This window comes from Zootoca vivipara, chromosome 12 (genome assembly GCF_965207765.1).
Source record: "Zootoca vivipara chromosome 12, rZooViv2.hap1.1, whole genome shotgun sequence".
Classification (NCBI taxonomy): domain Eukaryota; kingdom Metazoa; phylum Chordata; class Lepidosauria; order Squamata; family Lacertidae; genus Zootoca; species Zootoca vivipara.
Window position 1 is genome coordinate 47,612,117 of NC_142595.1, and position 28,000 is coordinate 47,640,116.

Genomic DNA, 28,000 nt, shown 5'->3' on the forward strand with positions numbered 1-28,000 from the left:
AAAGTGCACAGCAGTGCCATAGAGGTAGCCCCCCAAGATGGCCAAAAGTTGCCTTATCCCAGTCAAGGAATACTTGCTAAAACTTCAGCCGGTTTCCAAAACATTGTTCCAGAGGCTGCCCAGGGCTCACTTTGAACCAAAGTGTGATCGGCAGGATTTCAGCCGCGCAACTGTGAAGTCTACAGCTCAGCTCTGGAACACACGCAGAAGATGGAGCACAGTGCTCCTGACCTTGTGCAGAGTGCATGTCCCTAACCGCCTGTGCCAACTCATCTGACTCCCCCAGCAACAAACAACTTGGCCCTGAATTTCCCAGAATTATGGCGTTGACGTGCAAAGCAAAATACAGTACTTCGGAAACTAGATTTCAAAACAAACATTGCACAATGAGACGCACTTTTCCAAATGCGGTATCATCACAAAAAATTTCCCAAACGTGAAGCTTCAATTCTGAAAAGATCAGATGAGCAGGGGGACAGGAAGTATGGGGTTTCTGCAAGTCATCTTCTCCCTGTGACTTTCATCACAGGCAAAGTCTCGCTCTGGTGTTTGATTTCGAGCAGCTAATTTTGGCAGGGAAGCGTTAGTTCATTCAGGGCCATTCCGCACTATACATTTAAAGCGGTATCATAGCACTTTCAACAGTCGCAGCAGCTTCCCCTAAAGCAGGCACCCCCAACCTTCGGCCCTCCAGATGTTTTGGACTACAATTCCCATCATCCCTGACCACTGGTCCTGTTAGCTAGGGATCATGGGAATTGTAGGCCAAAACATCTGGAGGGCCGCAGGTTGGGGGTGCCTGCCCCAAAGCATCCTGGGAAGTGTAGTTTGTTAAGGGTGCTGAAAGTTGTTAAGAGGAGAGCCCTATATCCCTCACAGAGCTACAGTTTTCAAGAGTTCCCTGGGAAAAGGGATTGATTGTTAAAACACTCTTGAGAAGCGTAGCTCTGTGATTATTCTTAGATTTGAACTTGGCTCTTAGCCCTTAATGGGCCAAACACATTGTGGATTTCTATATTAGCATTTCTTTGGGTCAATGAAAAGGAATGGCAAGCAAACTTTCCAAGAATGTGCAGAAATATCTCGGGAGTATTTAGATATCAATTCCCAAAAAAGAAATATAAATCACACTTTAATACAACATACTACTAAAAAGGAGGGGAAATTCCAGCATTTATTTTTTTCCAAAAAAACCAAAAAAACTCTGGTGATTATTTTTAATAACAAAATAGTCATGAACAAATTGTGTGGGGACAAAAATAAAATAAATGTTTGAAAACTCCCAGCATTTTGAGTCCATTTCTACCCAGAAATGGGGGTTTTTATTGCTAAACGTTAAAAGGAATAACAGATTTAAAACAGGCCCCAGCGATGTATGTTATATTCCCCTCCCAAAGAATGGGTGTTTATTAATAATAGCAAAATAATAATAACAATAAAGTGAAACAATAAACAATATTAAAAACCCGCCCACAAACCCAAATGTATCGTTAAACACAGTTTAATTCCGTTTGGAGACCATTTGAAAACAAAAGATCCAGAATCCAGACATGCCCTCCCCGCACCCCCAATGGAAAATGGTCTGAATAGGAGAGAGTTTAGATACCTCGTTCCCGGCCTGCAGGATTGGGGGGTTCCATCTCCCACCCCTATTCTGATTTCCCCACCCTGTTAATGCACTATTTTAAACTTTCTTTTTTCAAAAAAGGCATTTCTATAGAATAATTAAAAAATTACATATTCAACAAACAAACAAAATTAAACATTTTCCCTAAGAAAGGAGGATAAGGCAGTTTGAGGCAGTTCTCTGGTGCAATAGGAATTTTTCTTCCACTTTTTCTTTCTTTCTTTCTTTCTTTCTTTCTTTCTTTCTTTCTTTCTTTCTTTCTTTCTTTCTTTCTTTTCTCGTTTTTGGAAATTGCTACTTTGCTTTGTTTGGTTTTTTTCTTAAGAATCCAGAATGGATTGGAAGTGACAACTGTAAACTTCATGCAGTTATAATCAGACATTGGAGTAAACATTTATGCAAAATCATTTGAACCGCGCTGACCACCTCCATCCCATTCCACACCTCCTCCTCCATCTCCAGACCGACCGCCACAACCACCCTTCCCTTTCCTCCTGCTCCCAAACTTGCCCCACTCTCTGTTGCATTCAGGGTACCAATGGCCAACTCCACCTCTGCTGTGTGGGAGACCTCCACTTTCCCAAGGTTTGGCCCTTTAAGATGCTTCCCCACCTCCAAAAGGTACGAGCTGTCATGCCACGCCCCACATTTTAGACCCCGCCCCTTGCCTTCCACCAAAGGGCCCTCCCGGCCACTCCCTGTTGGGTAATCTACATAAGCGCTTCTATTGGTCAGCCATGGCTCCTCCCTCCTTTTCAAGCCACGCCCAATGGAATGATAAAAGAGTTCCCTTTTTGGAATGCCGTGATTTCTTCCCAGCTACATTGCCCCGCCCCCAAAATCCTGCAGCTTCCCTATTTTGCCTTCATAGCTCCGCCCACCACGAGGCCTGCAACTCCCCTCCCATCACTCCTAATCCTTATGCCCATCATTCATTCCCATGTGACCCTGGAAGAAGGTTGCGGGGTGGGCGGCAGGAACAACAGGGGATACTTGGGAGGGCCGCCGCGATAATTTAACCTCGATCCCACCCATGGGAGAGAGAGCGCGGGGGAAACTTTGGTGGGCGTTCACAGTGTGCCGTCTTATCCCCCTGCCTTGCAGGTCGGCAGGTAAAAGCGAAGTCTCCTTTTCCCGAGCGGAGGTCAAGGGGTGCACTGCGACGGGGGTCGGGCAGAGACCGAAACCAGCATGGGGGAAGAAGGTCCTCTTTTGCCTCCTCAAGTTACACTCACGATGAGCACGCTTGCATGGAAACAGGGGGGGTGGAGGGGATGTGAAGAGACCGAGGAGGAGGAGAGGGAAGGAGAGGAAGGAGGGAGAACAGGACCAGGGAAAAGGATGCAGTAGGAGAAAATGCAAGTGGAGAAGAGGAGATCAGGATATGAGGAAGCAGCACGCAAGGAGCAGTGGCAGAACGAAGGCAAGAAGAGGATGAAATGGCAGCAGGGCAGCACCGGGGAAAGGCAGAGAAGGAAGAGTGTGGCGACTAGGGCAAAAGGGTTCACGAAAGAAGCACCGGAGGAGAGATGGTGGCCAAGGCGGGGGAGACAGGAGTGCCCTTGTGCTCCCGGCCCAGCGAGGGAGCTCGCCTGGTCACACCTTGTCCAGCAGAGAACGCTGGCAATACAGCAACCGCTTGGGCGTGCCGTAGCGCTTGAAGATGAACAGGGCGATCCCCAGGGCAAAGATGGTGAGTAGAAGGAGGATGGGTAGCACCACGGCGGCTGCGTTCACCTCCCCTGCTTCCGCATTGTCCACCTCAATGATGATGACCTCCTCGCCGTCTTCCTGGCGGTCGCCACCCGAGCTACATCCCATCCAGTCTCGGAGCACAGACTTGGGGTACCCTGGCTCCACCTTCAGCTTCTCGTTGTTGAACTTCCAGTAACGGTCTCCCTTGTAAAAGTAGGTGAAAACTGTAGGGGGAGGAGAGAGGAAAAGGGGGTGGTCAAGAAACAGGAGAGATAAGGAAGAAAATGTGGGTCATTTAACAGCAAAGGAAAAAATTACCCGAGAGCAACAATGGGATCATTCCCAATAAAATTCGAGATGGTTTTTGTGAAATTCTGAATCCCACTTTTAAATTGTAAAACCCATCTGAGGCAGGAATGTAGGATCTGTCTGGTGGATACTTCAAAGTTAATTTTCAGTTTCAAGTTGAGGACCTTGCAAAGCACGTTTTATTTCGTGTGCGTATTTGGAATTCAAGTGATATCTGCCTGTGTTTTGCCGATTAAGCTTTGGAATCTGAATTTCATTTTCTGCCCCCATCTTGAGTACATATGGAGAATTTGTGGCCCAAATGTTCATTTCAGACCTTCCCTTTGGATTTTGACACCAATGTGTCAATTATAAAGGCATGTGTAAATTATAAAGGCAATGTTTTATTTCATCCGAGACATTTTTGTGAGAAAAATGGTATTTCACACTGAGTTGTTTCATTATTCTGAAAGCAAAATGTTTTCTATCTGAATCTTCACTTTCATTTCACGTTAGAAATTCGTAAAAATAACCTTTGGCTCCAACAAGTTTTTACGGTTGGGTTTCAATTCAAGCTATAATCACTTTTTAAGGCATTTTACATTTCATCGTAGCAAAATGGCTTTCTGATCAGAGTTGGGAAGGGTAAAGCTTCCTTTAAAAAAAATTCACATAATGAAAAATTCATGTTTTAATAGATGATTACCAGCTGCCACCCGCTGAATCATTTTAGGAACACAACATTAACTGCACAATGACGGTCAACGGTATCACATCAGCCACCTTTCATGAAGGCTCAAACGGTTTTTAGTCATTAAAACGGGATGCCTTTTGAATGGCTGAGTGTGCAGGGGTTTGATTATTCACACAAGAAGCACCTGGGAGACATTCTTTGCATAATCTTTGCACCTAGGTGCATTGCATTTCTTCAGGAGATTCCTGCGGCTGAGGCCAAGCTACCCTCTGTCAACATCAGGGGCCGGGGCAGGCATTGCCTTCACTGCAACAGTGAGGAGAGAGACAATATTGGACGAGGGCCGGGCCTACTCCCATTGAAATCCCTCTCTCAGCCATGATCCTCACTGGGTGACCCTTAGGCCAGCCCATGTCTCTCAGCCTAATCTGCCTCACAAGTGGAGGAGAACCAGGCACTTAATAATCAACAAATGAAGAAGAGGAAGAAGAGTTTGGATTTGATATCCCGCTTTATCACTACCCGAAGGAGTCCCAAAGCGGCTAACAATCTCCTTTCCCCTCCTCCCCCACAACAGACACCCTGTGAGGTGAGTGGGAGACTTCAGAGAAGTGTGACTAGCCCAAGGTCACCCAGCAGCTGCATGTGGAGGAGCGGAGACACGAACCCGGTTCCCCAGATTAGCAGTCTACCGCTCTTAACCACTACACCACACTGTCCCAGAGTGCAGAAATTCCACTTTTTCTGGACAGCTGCAATATGGTGGCTGCTGATTAAGCTCCCTACTAAAAAGAAGATTCCACCTAAACATTAGGAAGAACTTCCTGACAGTGAGAGCTGTTCGGCAGTGGAATTTGCTACCAAGGAGTGTGGTGGAGTCTCCTTCTTTGGAGGTCTTTAAGCAGAGGCTTGACAGGCATATGTCAAGAATGCTTTGATGGTGTTTCCTGCTTGGCAGGGGGTTGGACAGGATGGCCTTTGTGGTCTCTTCCAACTCTATGATTCTATGATTCTACTACAATGACTCCAGCTATTAGGTATCAAATCCTGACCCTATCTGCACACCACCACCCAATTTTATTCGTGTGCATCCTGTTCACTCATTCTTGGTCGCAGAATGTTGGCAGCTGCTTCTTACATACGGTAAGGCAGTATCAGGTGGGCCGCATCCTTCCTAGCTTTGCGTTAGAAAGCGGAGCCCTTTCATAATAACCCCCTTTTCCTCCCACCCAATAGCCCCCCCCTCCGCTCCCCCTTTCTCACCCTCATCGCTGCCCATAAAAGCCCCCCGAAGTGACTCAGGGATCCCTTCCCAGACAGAAATGTGCTTGGGGTAGCCGGGCTCGACCGTTCGGCTCTCCTCATTGAAGCGGTAATATCTGAAGAATGAAAAAGAACGCCGTGTTAAAAAGACTGCAGAGCAGAAAGAGAAAAGTAATTGCTTCCCTCTTTGTAGCAAAACCCCCGATGGGATGAGCAAGAAAACCGCAGCAGCGGTGATCAAACCTCCCTCTGGTGGCCAGACAATGCCTTAAATTGGAATTCAAGATTGCATGATTTGGCACCGACCTACCAGACAAGAGGGCCTTTAGAAAGGGTTAGACCAAGGGTGAAAAACTCCCACCAGCCCTTTCAGCAAGCATGGCCAGTGCTCAGAAAGTGGCAGTCTAAGAATATCTGGAATATCTCATGCCTGCAGGTTTTGGATCTTTGGCCTCATTGAGCAACACAGCTCTTGAGGATCTGCAGGTAAAACGTCTACAGTGTGCAGCCCAGCTTAAATTTACTCAGAAGAACACCCCACCGCCTTGACTTGGGACTTTTTGCCCTGGGCAGTATTCTGAGGTCTGCGGGGCTACTAACCTGCACACAGCAAACTGAAAGAGAGCTAAACCTTTAGGTTTAACAAGGAACCAGAAACACTTGTGATCGCGCAAATCAGAGATTCTGAGAGCAGGCGCAGCGTTCAGTTCAGTCAGCGCTCAGCTGACAATCTCAGCTGCCGTTCTTTTGAAATAAAAGCCAAGCTCTTCGCCCTCAAGGATGTGAAGACAGGCTTGGGAATGTGCATGTGTTGACTGGGGAAATTACAGAACCCAGAAGGGAAGGACGAGGAAGATTCCGAGTTAGCTGGGGGAGCAGAACTTGCTTCCGCGCCCTGATCTTCAGCTCTATGCTTCCCCCCTGCAACTCACAGTAGCATATTGTTTGGAAGGGCTATAGCAACGTCTGACTTGCATGCCGAAGGGGTTCAATCTCTGGCAACTCCAAGCAGGGCTGCCTGAAACCTTAGAGAGCCGCTGTCAGTCAGTGAAGACAGTACTGAGCAAGATGGGGCCCCAATGGCCTAACTCAGTACTATGTCAACCTCCTATCCTCCTGTGTCCATTTGCTTACACTAACAGCCTGTTCTAGGGCTCGGGGCACGTGGCAAAAAAAAAAACCTTCTCAAAAATTATGCACGGAAAGCAAAAAGGACTGCGCTCGCGATTACCACTCGCTTCCCCCAGAGACTTGGCTGGCATTCGCCCGGAGAACCTGCAGCAATTCCCCTACACTCTGCCTAGGGAAGCTGCCATTGGCATGGGAACCCTCTCTGCAAATGGCCTTCTGGACACAGCAATGAGATTCAGACACTCGGGCAGAGAATGCTTCTAAAGACCATGATGGATAGGGGTGGGGCCGCTGAGTAAAGAAAGGGGCTGGGCTATGAGACCTCCAACCTCTTCCAACTCTGTTTTGGTCCCAAGGAGCCGGAGAATTCTGCAGCAGTCAGTCCTGACGTGCAAATTACCCTTCTGACCTGGGTGCGGGGGCAAAGGACTCATTGATCCACCCAGTGGTTTCTTCCCTCAAAACAGCCAGCACTCGTTACCCAAATCCTCCCGCATTTTCATCTGGCAAAGCGAATGGCTAGAAGTCTTGAAGCTGAAACAATTTCAACCGTTCGCTGGGTGAGAAGTCTGGTTTGCTGGGGGCGGAATGTGAGCCGCTTAGCAGGCCACAGCAGCTTATCGGTAACTCACTTGTCTCCCCGGAAGAAGTAGGTCTTCCCGCTCGGCATCCAGAAGAGAGCAGCATCGATCCGGTCTGTGGGAAGCCCTCTGCCCAGCTCCTTGATGTGCTTCGGGTAGCCGGGTTCCAAGGTGGCTTCGTTGAAGACCCAATGCTTGTCCCCTGAAAGAAGGAAGGCCACCTGATTTCCCAAGATGCACCAGCAGCCTTAACCATGTCTACCATTGCCTAGCCAGAGGACCAAACTTCCACCCCCATCAAACACCGCAAAGAACCATGGGGTGGGGCTCTGACCTGCAGGCCAAATTTGGCCCAGCACAGGTCCCAATTTGGCCTGCAATGCTGTTTTCCCATGCAAGGGACTTTGGCAGGACAGCGGCACAGCCCACCCCAGCAATTAAAAGGTATATAAATCACAGAAATATAAAAAAGAGTATTTGGGAAAGGGGGGAATAATATATTTCGTTATATAACATATTGGCATTCCACACTGAGGAAGACCTTGCTGCCTTCAGAAGCAAAAGAGTTCGTAACAGTCCGCCAACCTTTAAAGAACACGAATTTGCCGTCTTTCCTCTCATAGGCTGTGTTGATTGTTGAGGGGAGACCAACCCAGAACTGGCCGATAGGGAGAGGATGCCCGTCCATCACGCGGTTGTTCCGGACTCGCCAAAACCATTTGTCCTGGAAAGCAGTGAGTTTCCAAACACGTCAAATGATGTGAAACAGTGTTTAAATTGCCCTGCATACTTAGATCGGTGGGTCCAATCATGACGATACTGATGCTAATGCAGTAATAGCTGGTGCTTGCACGCTTTTGCAATTCCACAGTCAGGCTGGGTTTGGGCTGACGTTGGTTACTAAAGAAAGTTGATGCTGGGTACTGATTTCTACATTCTGACTATAAAATTTTTAAAAAACCAAGACATTTTCAGCCCTTAAAGTTAAACAGACAAGCTTGAAAATACATAGCAAATAATATTAAGCCTGTGTTTGTGGAGATTCCACTTAGAATTTCAGTCGCTATCAAGGGAATGGGCACTAGAGGCCTACATACACCTTAATCTGCAACCATGACTAATAGAGGCTTAATAAATTATGCAAAATAAGCAGATTTGCTAAATCTCTGTATTTCATATACAGGTTGCAGAGTTCAGGGTTCCCCCCGAAAAAAATCTTGTTGCAGAATGATGGATCTATCTCTTTTATGTAGCAAACGTAAAACCAGGTAATAGTATTTTCAGAGATGGCTCCAAAGCAGGGCTATCACCCTTCCTACAAACTTATAACCACCTCCGCTCTCTGCCTTGCCCTCCCCACAGCTCTGATTATGCTCCCCGCACTGGGTGCTAACCTTGAAGACAAACATCTCGCCCCTTAGCACAGCGATGGTGTCAAATCTTCCGTCGCAGATGTTGGGGCCGTATGTTGGGTTCTTGGGCGGCCGGTCTGGGACTCGGGGCTTCATAGTGGTTCGAGGGATAGGCGGAGGTTTACTGGGGTGGCCGATTTCGGTCCCTGGAGACAAGGATGGAAAGGGTGAATCTTGAAACCTTTGTGGGCAGGTGAATGAAACATGCAACGAAAGTTCTAAGAAGTCAGGGTTACAGCGAAGAACTGGGGTGATTTTAGTCTGGCCTGCGATTCCTCCCCCCTTTTTTTTGAGGAATTATTTGCCATAACAACTTAAAATCAAACCTCCATGTTCAAGGGCACTATTCCGCCAATTACAAAATGGCAGGGGGCAAACAACAGAGATGAAAGACTCTGTTGTGCTCTGGAGCATATTCCAAAGGAGGCAGCTAGTTGTCAGTGTAAAGTCAGAAAAACAGCTCTGAGTGGAACTGGAAGCAGAAAGTCTGAAAGCAGGCCTGGTAAACATGGCCGCCATTCCCTTGAAGCACTCTCTTAATTGGCCATGCTAAGGGAACAATTGACAGTGGGTTTTGTAGCTACCAGCCACACAGCCCAGCTCCGCTCAGGGATGTGAGGGTGATATAAGAGTACTGTAGAAATGGAATCAGGCCAAGGGGTCAGAAGTCACAGCAGAAGTTAAGTGGGATCATACCATACAATTGCTGTATGCCACGCCGGTCATCTTCCGGAAGCTCAAAGTTCTCTGTTTCCATCCATTGGTAGAAGGGGGCCATGATGGCGGACGGGTCGTTCGAGTGCTCCAAACCCAGCGCGTGGCCCAGTTCATGCACCGCAACCAGGAAAATGTCATTTCCTACGAGGAGGGAAGCAACGATTTACCAGCGTCCTTTGCAAATGGTTTGCCAGAGTCAACCATCCCCTCAAGATGAAGGACACCAAGTGGTTCAAGGAGTGTGAAAATCTTGGCCAAGGGGACACTTCCTCTCGTGGTGAATCCAACACAGCTTGGGTCAAGGATAGCCATTCCTTAACATCGGTTCTGATCGAACAAAGGCTGAGCTCAGGAGAAAATAAGGAATTGGATACAGGGGGTTTCCTTCCTAAGAAGTCCTTCTGCTTTTGTCTAGAACTCACTTCATTATGAGATTTGGGGAACTAGAAAAAGGAAGTGATGTTCTGGCTGGTCTCGAGCTGATGAGGAGAGAGGGGTTCCTTCTTCTCGCCGGTAGTTACTCATAGTGACTCATTCCCAGAAAGGGTTTGTCAGTCATGTCTGCCACCCTTTTATGCTTCTTCCTCCTGATATTTTATCTCCCCAACCCCCCCCCCCAAAGTCCTTCCAGCACCTTAAGCTTCCACTCACCGCTAAGGTCATCGCTGCGGGACGTCCAGGGCTCCGCAGCGTCAAAGTGAGTGTCGCCACCGATGTGGGGCCCAGGGAAGTAGGCATGGGCCAAGAAGCCTCCCTCGCCATCGAAGGGGGTGCTGTCGCCATGGAAGCCTTCGGCGAAGAAGATCATTATGTCGGCCTGCGGCTGGCGGCCCTCGCGCACGTCCGAGTAGGAAACCTCGCGGAAGCGCAGTGGCGTTACAGACTGCCACACGCTGAAGGCGCGTCGGATTGCGGTGAAGGTGGCATGCTCTCCCACCTTGGGTGTGTAGTTCTGGATGCTGGAACGGAAGCAGAAGTTGAAATCCCAAGGGTTTTGGAAAGGCCCGTCCTGATACCTCAACCATCTCAGGCATGTAGGCCTCTGAACCTGCGTTGCTTCCACAAAGGGATCACTTGGACATCCCTTTCAGGATGCCTCCTAAATCCAGCTAAAATTACCTTTCAAGCTCTCCCTCCTTTTTCAGTCATGCACGCCATTTAACTGCTCCCCCCTCTTAAGATGGCTCTTCATGCAGGACAATGGGGCCAAAAGCTTGTTATGACTTCTGCCCTTCCTCTGAAAGTTTGGAAAACTTTCAGGGAAAGCACTGAAAAATAGGGTGGAAGGAATCTGTTCCATTGCCTGGGAACCTGAGGATCTGGATTTGTAGTGCAAAACTTGTTGGCTTATTTGGACCATCAGATTTCTTCCTATCTGAAGTGTTTAGTTCTTGCAAATGATGTTTGCTAGGATAATGTGTTGGGCACTCAGAAATGAAGCTGGAGAGCAAAAAAATGAGAGCTGGGCTTGAGGAGTCAGGCTTTGCCTTCCATGTAGGCCTTCCCAGGTCTTTCTCAAGAGGCCACTACGCTGCCTTTTTACTCATGCTTTTTGCCTCATTGTCTCATTTCCTAAAAGTTTCCCCCTTTGAAGTCCCATGTTGATTTCAACATCAGGACACAAAATGTGTATAAAAATAACCCCGTATTTGCATTTTCTTCTGGCAACAGGTCAGAATTCTGCCCCCAGGAATTCATGCTTTTCTATATCGCCTGCCTTTCTTCCAACAGACCCAGCCCCACAGCTAATTCTCCTTTATCCCTCCTTTCCCGCAGGCCAGCCCTTCGACTCCCTACCCCACACCGTCTCCTCTGCCAACCTCACCAAAAAGTAAGATCGTAGTGCGACCACTTCAGCCCTTGGATGGCGTAGCGCCTGCGCCGGACATTGGCCTTGATCTCCGCCCCAAATTTATCCGGGACGCCACAGCGGGGCCTCTTCATAGCCCTGGAAGAAGGAAGATGCATTTAAGGTTCCAGCTGACCTTGAGAAACGCATTTCTATCTCACCAAAGTCTCTGTAGGTCGACCTCCTCATGTTAGCCATCCGGACAACCTGCCCGGGCTCAGTGACTGTCATGAGGTCTGTCTCTCTTCATGCGCCGTCTCTGAGAGAGGAGGACAATGTGAGAAAAGCTTTTTCATTGATCATGTCCCGGTTGTGGAATGCTCTGCCACTGCCAGCTTTCAGTTGCCAGGCTAAATCGTTCCTGTTTACCCTTGGTTCCTTCTTGGAATCATACCACAGTGTGATTATCGGCCCGTCTGTGGTGTTAATCATTTAGTAGGCTGGGATAGGATGCCTCCTTCTTATAGGGTCAGTATTGCTGGAGGAGCGCTTTCAGCAAAAAAAAAAAAACCAGTAATTGTATTTTATTGATGTGTTTGCATATTTTATGGACTGCTTTGAGACTTCCAGAAATCATGAGATAAATGGTGATGTTGGTGGTTCGATGCCTTGACACCTGGCCAGCATTTACCGCTGCTTCTGTCGGAATAGTTATTTACATTCTAGCCGTCTTGAAACTAGTGGGGGTTGGGGTGCGAAATCGGGACAGGTAGAACGGAAGACATGGAGACGCAGCAGCAGGTGAAGTCCGAGCCAATGGCAGGCAGAGCCAGCTCATTCTAGTTCTGTCTGCCACCCTCCTCCCTGCTGGGTCCTAAAACGGCAACACTGGGGCTAAGGAGGAGGAAGCGGACAGGGCGCTCCCACCCTTGGGTGGACTGTAGACAGGAAAGCAGGCAGGTGGGGAGCTGCAAACTGAGGTTGGTGGGGCAGTCAGGTATTCACCCTAATAAGCCAGCCTCTGCTGCTTGAAACGACAGATGGAGAACGATTTCAGGATGCTCTGATCGTATATGATGCCCACTGCTATGAAGACCAAAAGAGAAGACTCCTGAGGAGAGAAAGCTCTGTCTCTGCTCTCTGATTACACTATTATTATTATTATTATTATTATTATTATTATTATTATTATTATCATCCTATATAATAAAGTGCAAGTGTCTCTGCGTCCAGATTCCCTGTGTCCCTGTGTCCGTGCTACTGCGCATGTGCCCCACGGACACAGGGATTGGAGGCAGAGACTGCACGCACACACACACACACACACACACACGCTCTCCCCACCCCCACCCCACCTACCGTTTCCCTGCAGCCTCCAACCGCTGCTCCCAGCCGGACTAAGCGTTGGCGGCAGGGGGTGGGAGAGCGTGCGTGTGTGCGTCCAGCAAGGACAGGTCCCGGGGTTCGGAAAAGCGCTGCGCAAGCGCTTCTCCGAACCCCGGGATGTCTCCTTCCTAGCGGCGGCTGGGGGAGAGGAAGGAAGGAGGAGAAAGGGCTGCTTTCTCCTCCTTCATTCCTGTCCCCCTGTCGCCGACAACAAGGACAGGTCCTGGGGTTCGGAGAAGCGCTGCACAAGCGCTTCTCCGAACCCCGGGGTTCTAGTGCCCGTTTACTCAACGGGCTGAATTACACTAGTTATTAAATAATTTTGTTTATTCCCAGCCACTCTGGGTGGCTTCTAGCACATAAAAAGTAAATTTGTACACCACCCCTTCAACCATAGATCTAAGGGCAGTTCACAACATAGAAATACAAGAGGCGGTATCGTAGACTGAGGAAGCTAAGTTTCATAACTCAGACAGCCAATTCTCCATTAGACAGAAGATTGTGCGAAGTAACTTCTTGGTGGATCGGGCCCCTATGGATTCACGCGGAGGGGTATCATCCTGGGCTTCTGCTTCAGGATCCATAGTGTTGTGGGAGAGTAGCACAAAGTGTTGCATGGGGGGGAAAGGACCTGAGAGACCACGGTTTGAAGCCCCACTCAGCTCCCTGGGTGGACCCGAGGCCGATCTCAGCAACCTACTTCACAGGGTTGTTGTGAGGCGGAGCTGCTGCCTGAAACAATGATGGCATACGCATGCCAACTTGTTTCTCCGGCACTGTCGTTTGCCAGTGTCCACGCTAAGTCAGTCTCTGCCAATCCCACACAGTTCCCCCTCCCTTCCTCCACACCCAAAACTCTCTGACTTCCTCTGCATAGCACAAAGAAGCCTTTCTAGGATGCTTTCGGCACAGGGATAAGGAAACCAGTAGCCCCACCGCACCAAAGTTGTTGGACTACAAGCCCCATCATCCCTCTGGCCCAGCCCTTCCCCGTATCATCACTAACCCAGAACAGACAAGCAAATAACATGTTTTAAAGGGTATCTCTCGCCCCACTCTTCCTCCAAAATGCTTTTTGCAAAGGATCTCCAAACCAGCTTTCCCCAGCTCTGGATGCCTTGGACTACAAATCCCATCATCCAGCGTGTGCGTGGAGTTCTTACACTGGTTTATCAGCTTTATACAGGCCAAGGGGTGCCAATTTGCTGCCGGTCACCTAGCTCTATATGCCAAACATAGTGGAAGATGTGTGACACTTTTCTCTTTCCCAATCTTTGTTGACCAAGGCAGAGAAGACCCCAGGCCTGCCACCCTCAGCTTGGCCAGGCTGGCAAAAGCGGCAAGTAGCAAGGCTGGCAAAAGCGAGACAAGGCCAGCTCCGGGCAGGAGAGCAGAGGGCAGTCCTGGGATACCTCACCGGCCGTGGCAAATAAAATTGCTCTTTCGACTGGAGTGTGCAATTACGCGACAGGCAAGTTCTGGCCCTAGACTAAACTGGGTTGGGGGGGAGCTTAGAAAGAGGGGGCAGAGAGGGGATGGAGAGGGGAAATGTAAACACTCAATGGATCGTAAACACTCAATGGATCGAGATTTCTAGTAAAAAAATGTCAATTAAATCTTTTGCTAGCTTATAGTTTAGGAACCACTTAACGTGATTTAAAGGACGATGTTGCACATTGCAGTTGGCAACTACGCGCTGCCACCGCGAAAGATGAGCCCCCACCCCACAAAGAGAGAGAGAGAGAGTTCACAATCAAAGAGGGGGAACAGCAGTGCACACATTTGCTCCCCCCCCCTTGCAAAATTTGTAGATCCGACAATAGAAGAGCCACTATTCCCCAGCCGGAAGCTGCTTCTGAGTCCTGTTTAAAATTCTCCTCCTCCTCTGTTCTTTGTACCCTCGCCAAGCTCTTGTGGTGTGGAGTTCCACTGGTCAGCCCTAACTCCACCAGACACTGCTTGCTCTGTATGCAATACGAGGGCCACCCCTGGGACAGGATGCCGCTCAGCCGTTCTGCCTGCTTGCCAGCGCTGGGAACTGGAAGCCAGCCAGCCACCGAGCCACAACCACAGTCCCAGCCTTTCTCTCGGTTACATCATGGGCCTTTTAGGTGGTTTCATATCGTTCTCCCACCAGCAGCGTTTGCAGCATTTTGGGGAAAAACTGCCCATAGTCCTTCAAATCTTCGGAAGTCTGGATAGGAGAAGTTTTCCGGATGCAGGAAGCACCTCGCAAGGGACAAATCTCAGCTCCTGGACTGGTGGTCTTGCCTGTCCTGAGTTCGAGATTTATCACCTATGAGGTGCTCCTTGAATTCAGAAAAGTTTCTCCTATCCAGTAGAGTTTTATCAAGGCTGGGTCTCGCCAACCGCGTACCCCAAATAAGAAGGCCCTCACAGTTGTCCTCTCCTTCAATTCTCCTCTTTACCCAACTTAGGCCGGCAGGCAACCAAGGGACAAAGTTGCCGACCACACACTCATTTCAAAATGGCTGAAGCACAGTCACTAAAGACCGCCATGATAGGACCTGTGAGAAATATATCCCATTTGCTTGATTGATGCTTGGTAGGAAGACAATTCCCCTCTGATACTGTTTTCCAGTAAAGCAAAACAGTTTTGTTTTTTACCCCCACCTCATGACTAAAAGACCCCACGTACCAAAAACACTGCGGTTGCCACAGCACCTCAGTGAACCATGTAAATACAATCCGTTGTTGTTGTTTTCTGACATGGCTTGCAATAAATCACTATTGTTGTTATTATTATTACTATTTACTGCTACACCTTAAAACTTGGGGTCCCAAATGATAAACTGTTTTAGGGGAGCCTCAAAAGCACTCATTTCACATAAGAAAAACTGGCAATGCTCAGAAACCCCTCGAGAAAGAAAAGAAGGCAAAACAGCTACAAACACCTCAAAATGAATGAAAACACAGACAAACGCCGCAGGCAGCAGCCTTCTCTAGAAACATGCAACTTTCCCAGCCAAACAACCCCCACACACACCCCAAAAAAAGTTTAAAAATTAAATTATTGGGAGGGAGAAGGGCATTATTGGCTTCAAAAGGGCATGGGTCTAAAAGAGATTTTTAAAAGGGGTCTTCACTTGTGGGTAGGGGTGAAGCGAAGGTCCCAAGGCTTTTATTGGTGAAAACAGAGAAGAGTTGCCACCGGATTTTGAAAAGGAGAATTCGTCACACCAAGGGCCATGGTGACAGAGCCTGAGCATTGCAACAAAGGCATCCGAGAGGTCCCCTGCCGGACACCCTGGACAGCTGCTGCCAGTCAGTGTAGGCAATGCTGAACTGGACGGACCCAGGAAGGAAGTGAGCAGCGGCAGCATCAGGAGGAGGGAACTTACTTCATGGTCTCGGAGTCCGCCGTGCCCGTCACCTGAAGGCCGTAGAACCGCTGCATGGCCGAAATGGCAGCCGTGAGCGACTGCGGGGAGCGTTGAGTGTGCGTTCGAAGGTCTCCGGGGGGAAGGTAGCCATACTGCTGCAGCCAGGCCTGGGGGGAGAAGGAGAAGGGTGTGAGAAACACAGATGGCAGGAAGGACAGCCGTCCTCACAAGCAGCGGTCGAAATTCCCCAGGCTCGTTTTGCTTATTTATTGCATTTATATCTCCAAGGAGTACATGGTTGACACACACACACACACACACACACACACACACACACCCGGTTAATCCCGACAACAACCCTGTAAGGTAGGTTTGTAAGGTAGGTTAAGTGGCTGTGACTGGCCCAGTGACCTTCATGTCTGAGTGGGGATTTGAACCCCGATCTCCCTGGTCCTAGTCTGACACTCTTAATGGCTTCCAGCCCACTGGCTTCCTGGAGCACTTCTGCAATGGGGCAGCTCTATAAGTTAAGTAGATGAATAAAATATGGGGAAAGCCAAATGTCACTTAGAAAAGGATCTGAAATGTTTTCTTTGAAGCTCGAACCTGTTTTATTCCGGGTTGTTTTATTTGACGTTTCAATTAGTTGTAAACCACTTTTTGAGATCGTTTCTTTTAAAATATAACGCAGTATAGAAATGAAATGAATAATAATCATAACGACGACAATAAATTCTACCGCAAAAAAGGTGCCTAGACATTGCACTGCAGTGACCAAGTTTAAGAAGGAGCGTCTCCACCCCCATCGTTCTGTCCGGACACTGAGGTCCAGCGCCGAGGGCCTTCTGGCGGTTCCCTCACTACGAGAAGCCAAGTTGCAAGGAACCAGGCAGAGGGCCTTCTCGGTAGTGGCACCCGCCCTGTGGAACGCCCTCCCACCAGAGGTCAAAGAGAACAACAATTACCAGACCTTTAGAAGGCATCTCAAGGCAGCCCTGTTTAGGGAAGCTTTTAATGTTTGATGGATTTCTGTATTTTAATGTTTTGTTGTAAGCCGTCCAGAGTGGCTGGGGGAACCCGGCCAGATGGGCGGGGTATAAATAATAAATTATTATTATTATTAGCCAATTGGTGAGTTTATATCTCTCGAGTTTGGTCACAAGCGCATTTGTGAAGCCAGAACCACCGCAAAGAGTGCACAACCCAAAAAAGAAGAATGGAGGACTGAGCCACGGCAAATTATTTCAGGATTTTTCCTTTCCTCTGTCCATTTCTACCTATAGGCTTCATTCTCACCAAGGTGGTCAAACCTGTGTCTGGAATATGCCACCTCAATCTGCGGGGGGGGGGGGCTCACCCTATTTAAAACAAAAGCCCTTCAGGCAGAAGATGAGCACGGCAAAGAATATTAGAGCAGAGCAGCCGCCTCTCTGGTGTGCTGATATTTTATGCCAGGGGGGTTATTTTCATATGGACATGCGTTTGGGCCTACACGCCCACCCCTTCGACCATCTGAAGTGGTACAGCCCAGTCTTGGCTCACCGCTTTGGTGAGAGCTAGGCCACAGAATCATAGGGTTCGAAGGAACCAGACACAGATAGAGGCCAACCCCTGGCCTCAGAACAAGGTTTTCCCACAAATCCCAGCCCTTCTCCTGCTAGCTCCGCTCGCCGCATGATAGCTCAAGAAAAACAAAATAGCTGGCTGCCAGGAGTGACGGCGGATCGAACAAACTGGGCTGGGGAGCCTGTGGCCTTCAAGACCTTTTGCAGGACTACATCTCCCATCATCCTTAGCCACTGGCCACGCTGGCTGGGCTTGATGGGATTTGGAGTGCATCAACGTCCAGAAGGCCCACATGTCTCCCACCCCTGATCTATGTCCATATACTGTCAGCTCAGCCATACTATCTGCTGAATAGTGGGTAAGAAGGATGAAGACACAGCTCTCAAAACAACCAGCTCTTTATTCTACCTCTGAGTCCCAGACTGAACAGTAGCTTAGCCAACTGGCTTATATAGTACTCAGTAACTTGCAACAGTAACAAACTTCCCCTAGCTACCCAATCAGTGAACAGCACTCTCAATCCTTCATTTGCATGTTGTGGACCTGAGTGAGAACTGCAGCCACACTGGGCAAGAACTGCAGCCACGGTGGCAGAAGGAGTACTGCAGTTAACTTAATACATAACACTATCCATGGCAAAGACCCACTGCCCAATAATTGCTGGTATAAGTCCCACTCAGTGTCTCCACCTTTCAGCATATTCCCGTCTATCTGTCCTTCCCACACTCCTCCCTACATATCAATCCATTTGTGTGTTCTCTGTTGCCTGCTTTGAGGTAGGGCATCCTTTATAAAGGACGCCCCTCAACTATCAACCTTCCCCTCCACATTCATTCATCTATCCACCTACATAATCGCTTTGCGGTTTCGTTTTTACAATCCAGCGGTATATCAAATTTATGAATTAAACAAATAAAGTTCACAGTGCAATCCTTCTGTTTCCATATATATACAGTGGTACCTCGCAAGACGAAAATAATTCGTTCCGCGGGTCGTGCCTTCTTACGTCTTGCGGAAACAAACGGCAGACGGCAACAACAACAAAACGGCAAAAACAAAAACAAACGGCAAAAACAATTCGTCTTGCGAGACGCGGCCATAGAAAGTTTCGTCTTGCGAGGCAACAAAGAATCGCTAGACGCTTTCGTCTAGCGAGTTTTTCGTTGCGCGAGGCATTCGTCTTGCGATCATGGGGTCTGAGGACCTGTTTAGTCCTTTGGATGCTGTCGGACTCCAACTCCCATCAGCATGGTCAATAGCCAGGGATGATGGGAGCTGTAGTCCAACAACACCTGACTGGCCCCAGCATCCTCAGTCCTGATCTATTGCCTCCATCTTTCTTTCCTTTCTCTGTCCATCCACTTTTCCTCCCCAATCACTGCCCATCCACCGACTCATTCCCATACGTCGAACTCATCTTTCTGTCCATCTGCTGATCCGTTAAAAGTGTGCTGTGAGCCCAAAGCATCTACCCATTCAGGAGTTGACACGTTGTGCCTCTGCGTGATCGCCTTGCCCTCCTTCCCATCATTCTCCGCTGGATGGAAGGCAACAGTGATGAATAGGGCAGGATAAATTCATTCCATCGCTCCCAATACAAAGAGGTGCCAAAGAACCACCTGATCTCAAGAGGAGTCATACCCAGAACAGTGACTCATCCAGGGGGTGAATCTATATATATATAAATGTAAAAAAGGTGAAACTGTGGGCTCCACTTTTATCCGAAACCGCTTGACCGATTGTCCTGGAATTTGGACACAACGGTCCATGCCACTACCCGAGTGTTTGCACAACCTCGGATTGCTCACATCTCATACCTGCGCAGGTAAAAACATGCTTTTCCACAAACTAAAACAGTGCCCTCAAGTGGCGTTATTCCCACAGCTCCTCCTCCCTCCCCATGGAGTCTAGCCCGCACCCACAAACTCCGCCTCCGCCACGAGATCCTGTAAAACAGGAACTCTGAGACTCAGGGGGATCTGAAGGGGGGCTATTACCCTCCATTTGACAGACTAATGCACAGCAACGCGTACAGGGCCAGCTAGTATTAAACATATTTTGAAAATTAAAGGAGTACACTTTGGGGAGCCGTGTAAGAGGGTTGGAAGTTTGGGAAACCCTGAAATACTCCAAAATAACACCTTCTCCTTATTCTGCCTGTCCATCTGCACCAGCTTTCCCCTTCAGCTCAGTCAGTACAGAAGGAGACTCTTAATCTCAGGGTCGTGGCTTCGAGCCCCACCATGGACAAAAGATTCCTGCTTTGCAGGAGGTTTGGCTAGAAGACCCTTGGGGGTCCCTTCAACTCTACAATTCTGTGATGATTGTGGCTGGTGCTAAGGGGAACTTACCCCCCACCCTGCCCCCTGCCCAGTTCAGTCAGGGGAACATCAAATGCCATCTTAAGTTCCACTAACTTCAGTGGCATTTATTAAGTGCTTCCTTCCTTTATCAGTTGCTTTTGTGTGTCAGCTCCTGCCAGGCACACAGGCCTTGTGGCTGTCTCAGTTCCTCCCCCCTCACCGCCCCACTGCTAGCCTTCCATTGATCTTTACTGTGAATCACTCAGTCTGCAAGCCATTTCCAGGCATGGTGACCCTTGGTAAAAGCAGGCTGGGCAAAGCTCTCCTCAGATCTAAGAGGCCTGGGATCAGATCTTCAGATGCTGGTCTTCTGCAATGCTTTGGGGGTAAGGGGAGCTGCTTGAGCAGCATGAAAAGAGAAGAGCAGGAAGAAGAAGAAGGGGAAGGGGGGGCGGTCCGTCTCTACAAGGAACTGCGGTCCAGGATTGACACTCATTATAGATCATCTCCTTGCGTAACACCAGGTGATTCAAAAGGGATGTTACTCAGAGGGAGAAACCCAGGAAACAAGCAGCAAATGAATTATCCTGGGGAAGACAGAGAGAAGAGCTGGGAAAGGAGAAGATTTAACCCTTTGTGATGCGATAGGTTTTGTGATGGCGATTCTCGCCCCCCCCCCCTCAAAATGAAACTGCATGGCCGGATAATTCAACAGGGCCTCCTAGCCCTGTGCAACGACAGCCAAGGTGGCATTTTTCCATCTCCGCCGCATTAAGCAGTTGGTCCCCTACCTCTCTCAACCTGATCTGGCCACAGTGATCCATGCGATGGTCACCTCTAGGCTTGATTATTGTAACTCGCTCTACGCGGGGCTGCCCTTGAAACTGACCCAGAAACTCCAGCGGGTGCAGAATGCTGCGGCGAGGCTCCTTACGGGGTCCCGGCCGCGGGATCACATTCATCCAGTGCTTTACCAACTGCACTGGCTCCCGGTGGAGTACAGGATCAGGTTTAAGGTGCTGGTTTTGACCTTTAAAACCTTATGCAGCTTAGGACCCTCATACCTACGGGACCGCCTCTGTGGGTATGACCCACAGAGGACATTAAGGTCCACAAATAATAACATATTGGAGATCCCGAGTCACAAGGTGGTTAGGCTGGCCTCGACCAGGACCAGGGCCTTCTCAGGACTGGCCCCGACCTGGTGGAACGCTCTGTCCCAGGAGACTAGGGCCCTGTGGGATTTGTCATCTTTTCGTAGGGCCTGCAAGACAGAGCTGTTCCGTTTGGCCTTCGGACTGACGCAGTCTGACCCCACGGTTACCCTCCCCTAAGGTTTTATTTCATAATGGTTTTATCTTATTCGTAGATTTTTAATTTCAAAATTGAATTTTAACATTGTATTAATCTGCGTTTTAACTGAATTGTTTCTTTTATACTTGTGTTGATATTATTTGTTGTTAGCTGCCCTGAGCCGGGTCTTGACTGGGAAGGGCGGGGTATAAATAAAAATCATTATTATTATTAGCCTGTCGATCCATTTTCTGACAGCCGCCAGCCCGTTCCCCCCAAAAGAACGTCCTGAGCCATAAGCATGGCAGGTCTTTCCTGATGTCTATCCCTAGTGCCTGTTCTTTACTCACGAGGTAGACTGCCTCTCCACACGGACGGTGTCATTTAGCTACAGAGAAAAATGTTTCTCCCTCTCTTGGAAGACTAGAACTCAGGGGCACCCCGTGAAAAATCAGCTGAGAGGGCCGACAGTGCAACTTGCAAATTTTTCAGCAGCGAGGTATGGCAATGGCCAGCTTGGCTTGGGCAGGCATCAGAGGGGCAATCATCCACATTCCCAGAGGGAGAAAGAGAGGTCTGCCTGTGGTTATTGGCCTTGACAAATGAAATCCTGTAGAACCTCCAGGCTTAGGAGCAGTGTACCTCTCTCTCTCAATGCCAGCTGCCGGAAGGGCACAAATACAGGAGAGGGCTATTCTTGCTTACACGCTCTGCTCGCGAGTTTCCTGGCCACCCCTAGAAAGAGGACGCTGGATGAGATCGACTCTTGGCCTGATCCAGCAGCGCTCTTCTTCTATTCTGGTATTCTTATCATGGCTGGTAGCCATTGGCAGCCCTGTCCTTGGAACACCCTAATTTTGGCTTCCCATACAGTGGGTGATACAACACAGCTGCTGGCTCTCTTTCTGCAAGTTTATTTTTAATAGCTGTCAAACAATCCAAGAGGGTTGGTTTTTTTAGCTGATTAATCACCTACCTTTTAACCAATTCATCAGCTGATTAAAGCCCACTAGAAAGGATTATTGGGTTGTTGTTTTTCATTTGATTATATTTTTTGTGGTTTCATATTTTGATTTTTTTTTCTGTGAACTGCCCCGAGACCTCCTGGTATAAGGAGGAATATAAATTTAATAAATAATAATAACAGCACACTGACCCGGCTTAGCCATGATTTAATGCGAATGCACAAATATGCAGGTTTGTGACCACTTGTCCTCCTGCACTGCTGTTTGCTAAGCCATGGTTTGGCTTAGCATAATGTCTGAACATGGGCTTTTGAGTTGCAACCAACGTTTGTTCTGTGGTTTTACCATTCATGGTTTGTCCGGAATATGATAAACCACAAGTTTGGGATCAGACGTAACACTGTGCCAAACCATAGCTTCACTCGCAGCTGCAGGGCCAGAAAAGGAACAAAACAGCCACAGCCTAGGAATCTGTTTGCTCTTTCTCACTTAAACCATGGTTTGCGGCTTAACGCTTTGTATACACTGAGCCAGTGAGATGTACTTTGAAGTAAACACACACACGACTGCACTGTTAAGCTTTAAGAAACTTAGCAACTGTGACCTGGCCACCTGATCTCTAGCACCCTCCAGCTTGGACTACTATAATGTGCTACGCATGGGGCTGCCCTTGAATACAGTTCAGAACCCTCACCTAATACAGAATTCACCTGCTACCATTCTGGATGGTTTATCTAGATAGAGACATATCGCATCAACTCTGAAGGAACTACAGGTATGCTGGCTCCCTATTCATCAGATAGGATGTTGTTGTTGTTGTTTAGTTGTTTAGTCGTGTCCGACTCTTCGTGACCCCATGGACCAGAGCACGCCAGGCACTCCTGTCTTCCACTGCCTCCCGCAGTTTGGTCAAACTCATGTTCGTAGCTTCGAGAACACTGTCCAACCATCTTGTCCTCTGTCGTCCCCCTTCTCCTAGTGCCCTCCATCTTTCCCAACATCAGGGTCTTTTCCAGGGAGTCTTCTCTTCTCATGAGGTGGCCAAAGTATTGGAGCCTCAGCTTCACGATCTGTCCTTCCAGTGAGCACCCAGGGCTGATCTCCTTCACAATGGAGAGGTTTGATCTTATAGTCATCTTCAAATATCTGGAAGAGGGGACAGGCTTGTTTTCTCCTGCTTTGGAGGGTAGGAGTCGAACCAATGCCTTGAAATTACAAGAAAGGAGATTCCGACTCAACGTCAGGAAGAACTTTCTGACCGTAAGAGCTGTTTGGCAATGGCGCGGTCTCCCTCAGGAGGTTGTGGACTCTCCTCCCTTGGAGGTTTTCAAACAGAGGTTGGATGGCCATCTGTCATGGATGCTTTAGATGAGCTTCCTGCATTGCAGGGGGTTGGACTGGATGACCCTCGGGGTCCCTTTCAACTCTACAATTCTAAGATTCTACCACAGAGACCAGTTCAAGGCAATGCTGCCCTAAATCAACCTTCACCAACCTGGTGCTTGTCAGATGTTCTGTACTCTCCATCACCCTTTAGCCCCAGCCAGCATGACGATGGGAATTGTACTCCAAAACAGTTGGGAGGACACAAAGTTAGCGACACCTGCTGTATAAGAGCCTAGGGTTCAAATATCTGCCTCCTCTTGTGCCAAGCTACTTGAGCTCTTAACATCACCAGAGGAGATCTTTTTCCACACTCCACTAAAGGAGAAGACTACTATGCATGGACAATCTTACATGTGCTTACTCAGAAGTAAGGTGGTGTAGTGGTTAGAGCGTTGGACTAGGGAGACCAGGGTTCAAATCCCCTCTCAGTCTTGAAGCTCGTTGGGTGACCTTGGGCCAGTCACTGTCTCTTAGCCTAAACTACCTCCCAGGATAAGATGAGATGGGAGGGGGGAAACCATGCTACCTTGAGGAAAGGTGTGATATAAATCTAATAAATAATCAAAGTGGGTATTTGATGGGGCTCACTCCCTAGTAAGTGTGCAGCCTAAACCTTTTCCTGGTATCTTTGGCCTTACTTTTGAGAGTTATGTCAAGTAAGTGGGCACAAGGAAATGGGGACTTTAGGGTCAAAGTGAGCAGCGATGTATACATTTCAGACTCTATACATAAAGGCCTTGTGTGTGTGTTTTTCTTTTTTCCAGAAACACACCCCCTTAAGGCAAAGATTTTAAAAAAGAACTTGGAGCAGGCCCAGGTGATGATGTCAAGGAGCCTGACAAATTTCGACACCCTCGGGCGTTGCCAATTATTTTCTTGCCTTCCTATCCGTCCATAACGCGCGTCCCCCCCCCCAATTTCCCTTGCTCCACTCGCCAACGTTGGGTATAAAAAAAGACCCCGTGCCCCCGCTTTTTTCCGCTTGCTCTCCCTTCGCACTCCCTCTTGCCTCCCTTCCCTCGCTTCGGGACGGAGCGGTCCCTAAAAAAAGTCACCATGCCTCATCCCCGAAGTCTCAAAAATATCCCTTGGAAGAGAGACACAAACAACCCACCGCCCACGCGGCCTTTGGGTACAGTAACCGTCCTGCCCTCCTCCTTCGTTTCATCCTAGGCCAGAGCCTTCCTTAGAGTGAATTCCCCAGCAGTCCCCGGCCTTCGCTCTTGTCCGGGCAAACTTGCAAACTTCCTCGAGGGTTCAGACAAGGCTTTCTTTTGTCTCGTCCCTCCCCACATCCTCATTCCTGGCATTCGGAGAGTGGCTTAAGGTCACAGCCGCCAACCCCCTTTCAGAGCTGGTACCGCCACTTCCCTGACCTGTTCTTTCCTCTGCCTTCCTATGCTGGGCCCATTTCCTTTTCTTCTTCTTATTTTTTTTTTCAATTGTGAAATTGGCTGAGAACACCCACATGAAAAGCTACCCTTTTCCTGCCTGGGTTCTTTTCCCCATATTCCTCTCTCTCTCTCTCTCTCTCTCTCTCTCTCTCTCTCTCTCTCTCTCTGCATTCATTTTTTTCCTTCCAAACTTATCACAACAATTATGTTACAAGGTAAAAGACATCCTTCCAGTTGCATCTTCTGCCAGTGGATGTCCACCACCATCATTCTAGCCCTCATTGATCCCTAAGTGCTTCACAGCTCTTTCTTCCAAACCAGCCACCAACGCCACAGACTTTGTTCCTCTTTGTTCCTCCGAGGACATTTCAGGACTAGATTCGGGTTCTTCCCCTTTAACATAAAATATTCCCAGCTACCACAAATAATAATAATAATTGTGTGTGTGTGTGTGTGTTTCAGCAGCAAAAGTTGCTTGGATCGGCAAGAAAATCAAGGAACAAAAAGAAAAAAGAGAGAGAAAGGAACTGTAACAATAACAGACACCCCGTCAAAAGCCAAGGAAAAATTGGAAGGAGACCAAGGTGGTTTGTTTGGGGTTTTTTTTTTTTTCCCTCTTCAAGGATTGCGTAACTGAGAGCAGTATGATCAAGATCAAGAAAGAGGGAAGGAAGATGGAAGAATGATGGATGGGAGAGCCTGAGATATGTATGGCTAAATGGAGAAATATGGATGAGGGAGGTTCAATGGGTGACAGAGATATGGCAGACTTAAGAAGTAGATAAGGTTATGATTGATGGGCAGGTAGAAACTTTTTTTTAAAGGGAGTTGAAAGTGGTTTGAGACAGACTTCACTCTCTCCGGTGTATACACATAATTCTTTTGTCTGGCTGAGTGAGGCAAAGAAGAAGAAGAGGGATGATGAGTGTGACCACCATAAGTAGCAATTCCTCTTTCAAACTCCCTTCAAAACAGTGGATGGAGAGAGAGATATAAGCGGACAAGTGGACAGATAGCTATGGGAAGATAGGGAGGGAGTTTGAGAACAAAGTGGGCAAAGGAAATGGGTCACAATGAAAGAGGGAGTTATCTGCTTGTTGAGAATGGTGAAGGCTCAGAAGCAAGGAATGAATTGTGACTTCACATTGGTACTTGATTTATAAAGGAGCAGGGAGCCAGTTCAAATAACAGAAAGGAAGGAAGAGATTGCATGACAATCTGATGGACTGTTGCAAGCTGCCTCGAGGGTGTCTGGGTGGAAATGTGGTGTGTGAACCCAGTAAATAAATGCAAATAAATAAAACTTTTAAAGTACATAAACAAAGCGGTAGGGAAGGGAAGGGAACAGGCAAGCTGGATTACCATCCACTTTAGGGGAGTTTAAACTGCAATGTTTCTCCAAAAGGGAAGAGAAAAGGTTGTGAAAGAGAATAAAGGCCTTAAAACTAAGGGATTTTGGTAGACATCAATATATGGGGGGCGGGGGGCAGAAGTCATGAAATTGTTTAAGCTGATGGGCAAAATCAAGGAAGAAAGGGAGCTTGCATCCAAGGGACAGCCATCCAAAACTGGAACACGAAAGCGCAGGGAAGTGAGGGAATGGGGAAGGTTGGCAAAAGAACGAATGGAACAGAAAATGCCTTGGCATAGAAAACACCACCTCTCTGTCCAGCTGCAGAACACATCCAAGAAAAGAGGGGAGGGGGTGAACACAAAGGATGGTAAAAGAAAAAGCAAGGGAGGAGTAGATGGAAAGAACAGCTGGAGAAGGAATGTGAATAAAAGAATAGGAGCAAAGGTGATGGGAAGTTTGGCAGAAGGGAGATACAGGAAGGAAAATTCAGAACGTGCCTGACTCGTGAAGGGGCGTCTCAAGAAGAAGAAGAAAAGGGGAGGAAAAAATCAGGAGTGATTGGGAAAGGCCATATTGACCACCAGGGAAGGGTGGATGTCAGAAGCTTCCTAAAGGAGGAGTGCAGTGGAAGGCAGAACACATACAAATGAATTTGCAAAAAAGAAGGCAGAAATATTGAACTGCAAGCAGCAATAAAGCAATATATAAGCCCAGTTAATGGGAAGAGGTGAAGGCTCTATCATTGGAGAGATGGAAGAATCCTGTTTAGGTGGAGGGCAGCCACTTGGTTGATGAATAAGTGGAGAATAATGTGTGACAAGCTTAAAGCGAATGAGTGTGGCAGAGGCCGAGGGAAAGAGCGAGCACAGGAGAGAGAGAGGGAACGGAGCCATCTCTGCAGCAGGCAAGTGGAGACAAGAACATCGAAGAATGGAGTATTTAAGAGAAGTTTAGCAGGAGGGAAAGGCACAGAAGGAAGGAATGAGAAACCTGGGCTGGCAGAGGAGTGCAGGATGAAAACGAGGGAAAGAGGAGAGAGAGAGAGAGAGGTGAGAGAAGAGTGAAACAAGGGTGAAGTCTACTGCGGGCGCAAGAGAATGAGAGAGCGAGGCAGAGAGCAGGAAGAAGGGAGTGGAAAAGCCAGCAAGTGGGGTGGAAATAAGGGGGGGATCTTCTCCAATGGGTCTCATTCATACAAAAACAATAATAAAGGTTCCCCAGAACAAAAGCGCACCAAGCGGGAACGTGGAGGAATGAACTGTCCGGCCAGGAAAAGAAAAGGAGGAAAAAAACGTAAGGGAGGAGGAAAGCAGAGAGCAAAGGAGTGGGGAAGGCAGGCGGGTGGAGGGATGCAAGGGAAGGAACGGAGAAGCAGGTCGGGCAGAGGAAAGCCTGGGAAATTCAGAGAGAAAGAGGAGGGAGGCAACGGAGGAAAGCTGGCCAGGAGGACCTGGCAATGCATTACCTCTCCCCACCCCCCTCCCCTCGATTTTGCAGGGCACTCACCTCGGGGCTGAAGCGGGAGGTGGAGGATCCTCGGGGCAGGAGGGCGCTCAAGGCCACGGCGAGGGGCAGCAGCCGGAGGAGGGCGAGCCACGGACACATGTTGCTTCTCCCCCCGAGTGTGGCGCTCTGTGGCGATCCCACTCACTCGAAAGCCTTTTTTTCTTCTTCTTCCCCCTCTCCCTTCTCCCGTTGTGCAAAAAAAGAAAAAAAAAGTTGCTGGTGTCGAGTTTCTCTGTCCCTCCCTCCTTACCCGTCTCCCTCTCTCTCTCTCCTCTCCCCTCCTCGCGCTGCTTTTCCCTCGCTCCC

The 28,000-nt window shown here is 48.5% G+C and overlaps 1 protein-coding gene across 1 annotated transcript; it reads right to left on the minus strand.

Moving 5' to 3' along the window:
• Window positions 1-1,146: 1,146 nt before the first annotated feature.
• Window positions 1,147-27,807, minus strand: MMP14 (matrix metallopeptidase 14). The gene is made up of 10 exons (XM_035135851.3): window positions 27,695-27,807; window positions 15,946-16,094; window positions 11,234-11,356; window positions 10,060-10,367; window positions 9,388-9,549; window positions 8,674-8,837; window positions 7,865-8,003; window positions 7,331-7,481; window positions 5,568-5,683; window positions 1,147-3,546 (listed from the first exon to the last, which is right to left on the minus strand). The coding sequence occupies exons 1-10, from the start codon at window positions 27,791-27,793 to the stop codon at window positions 3,224-3,226; spliced, it is 1,734 nt and encodes a 577-aa protein (XP_034991742.1). The 5' UTR covers window positions 27,794-27,807; the 3' UTR covers window positions 1,147-3,223.
• Between the last annotated feature and the right edge of the window lie 193 nt (window positions 27,808-28,000).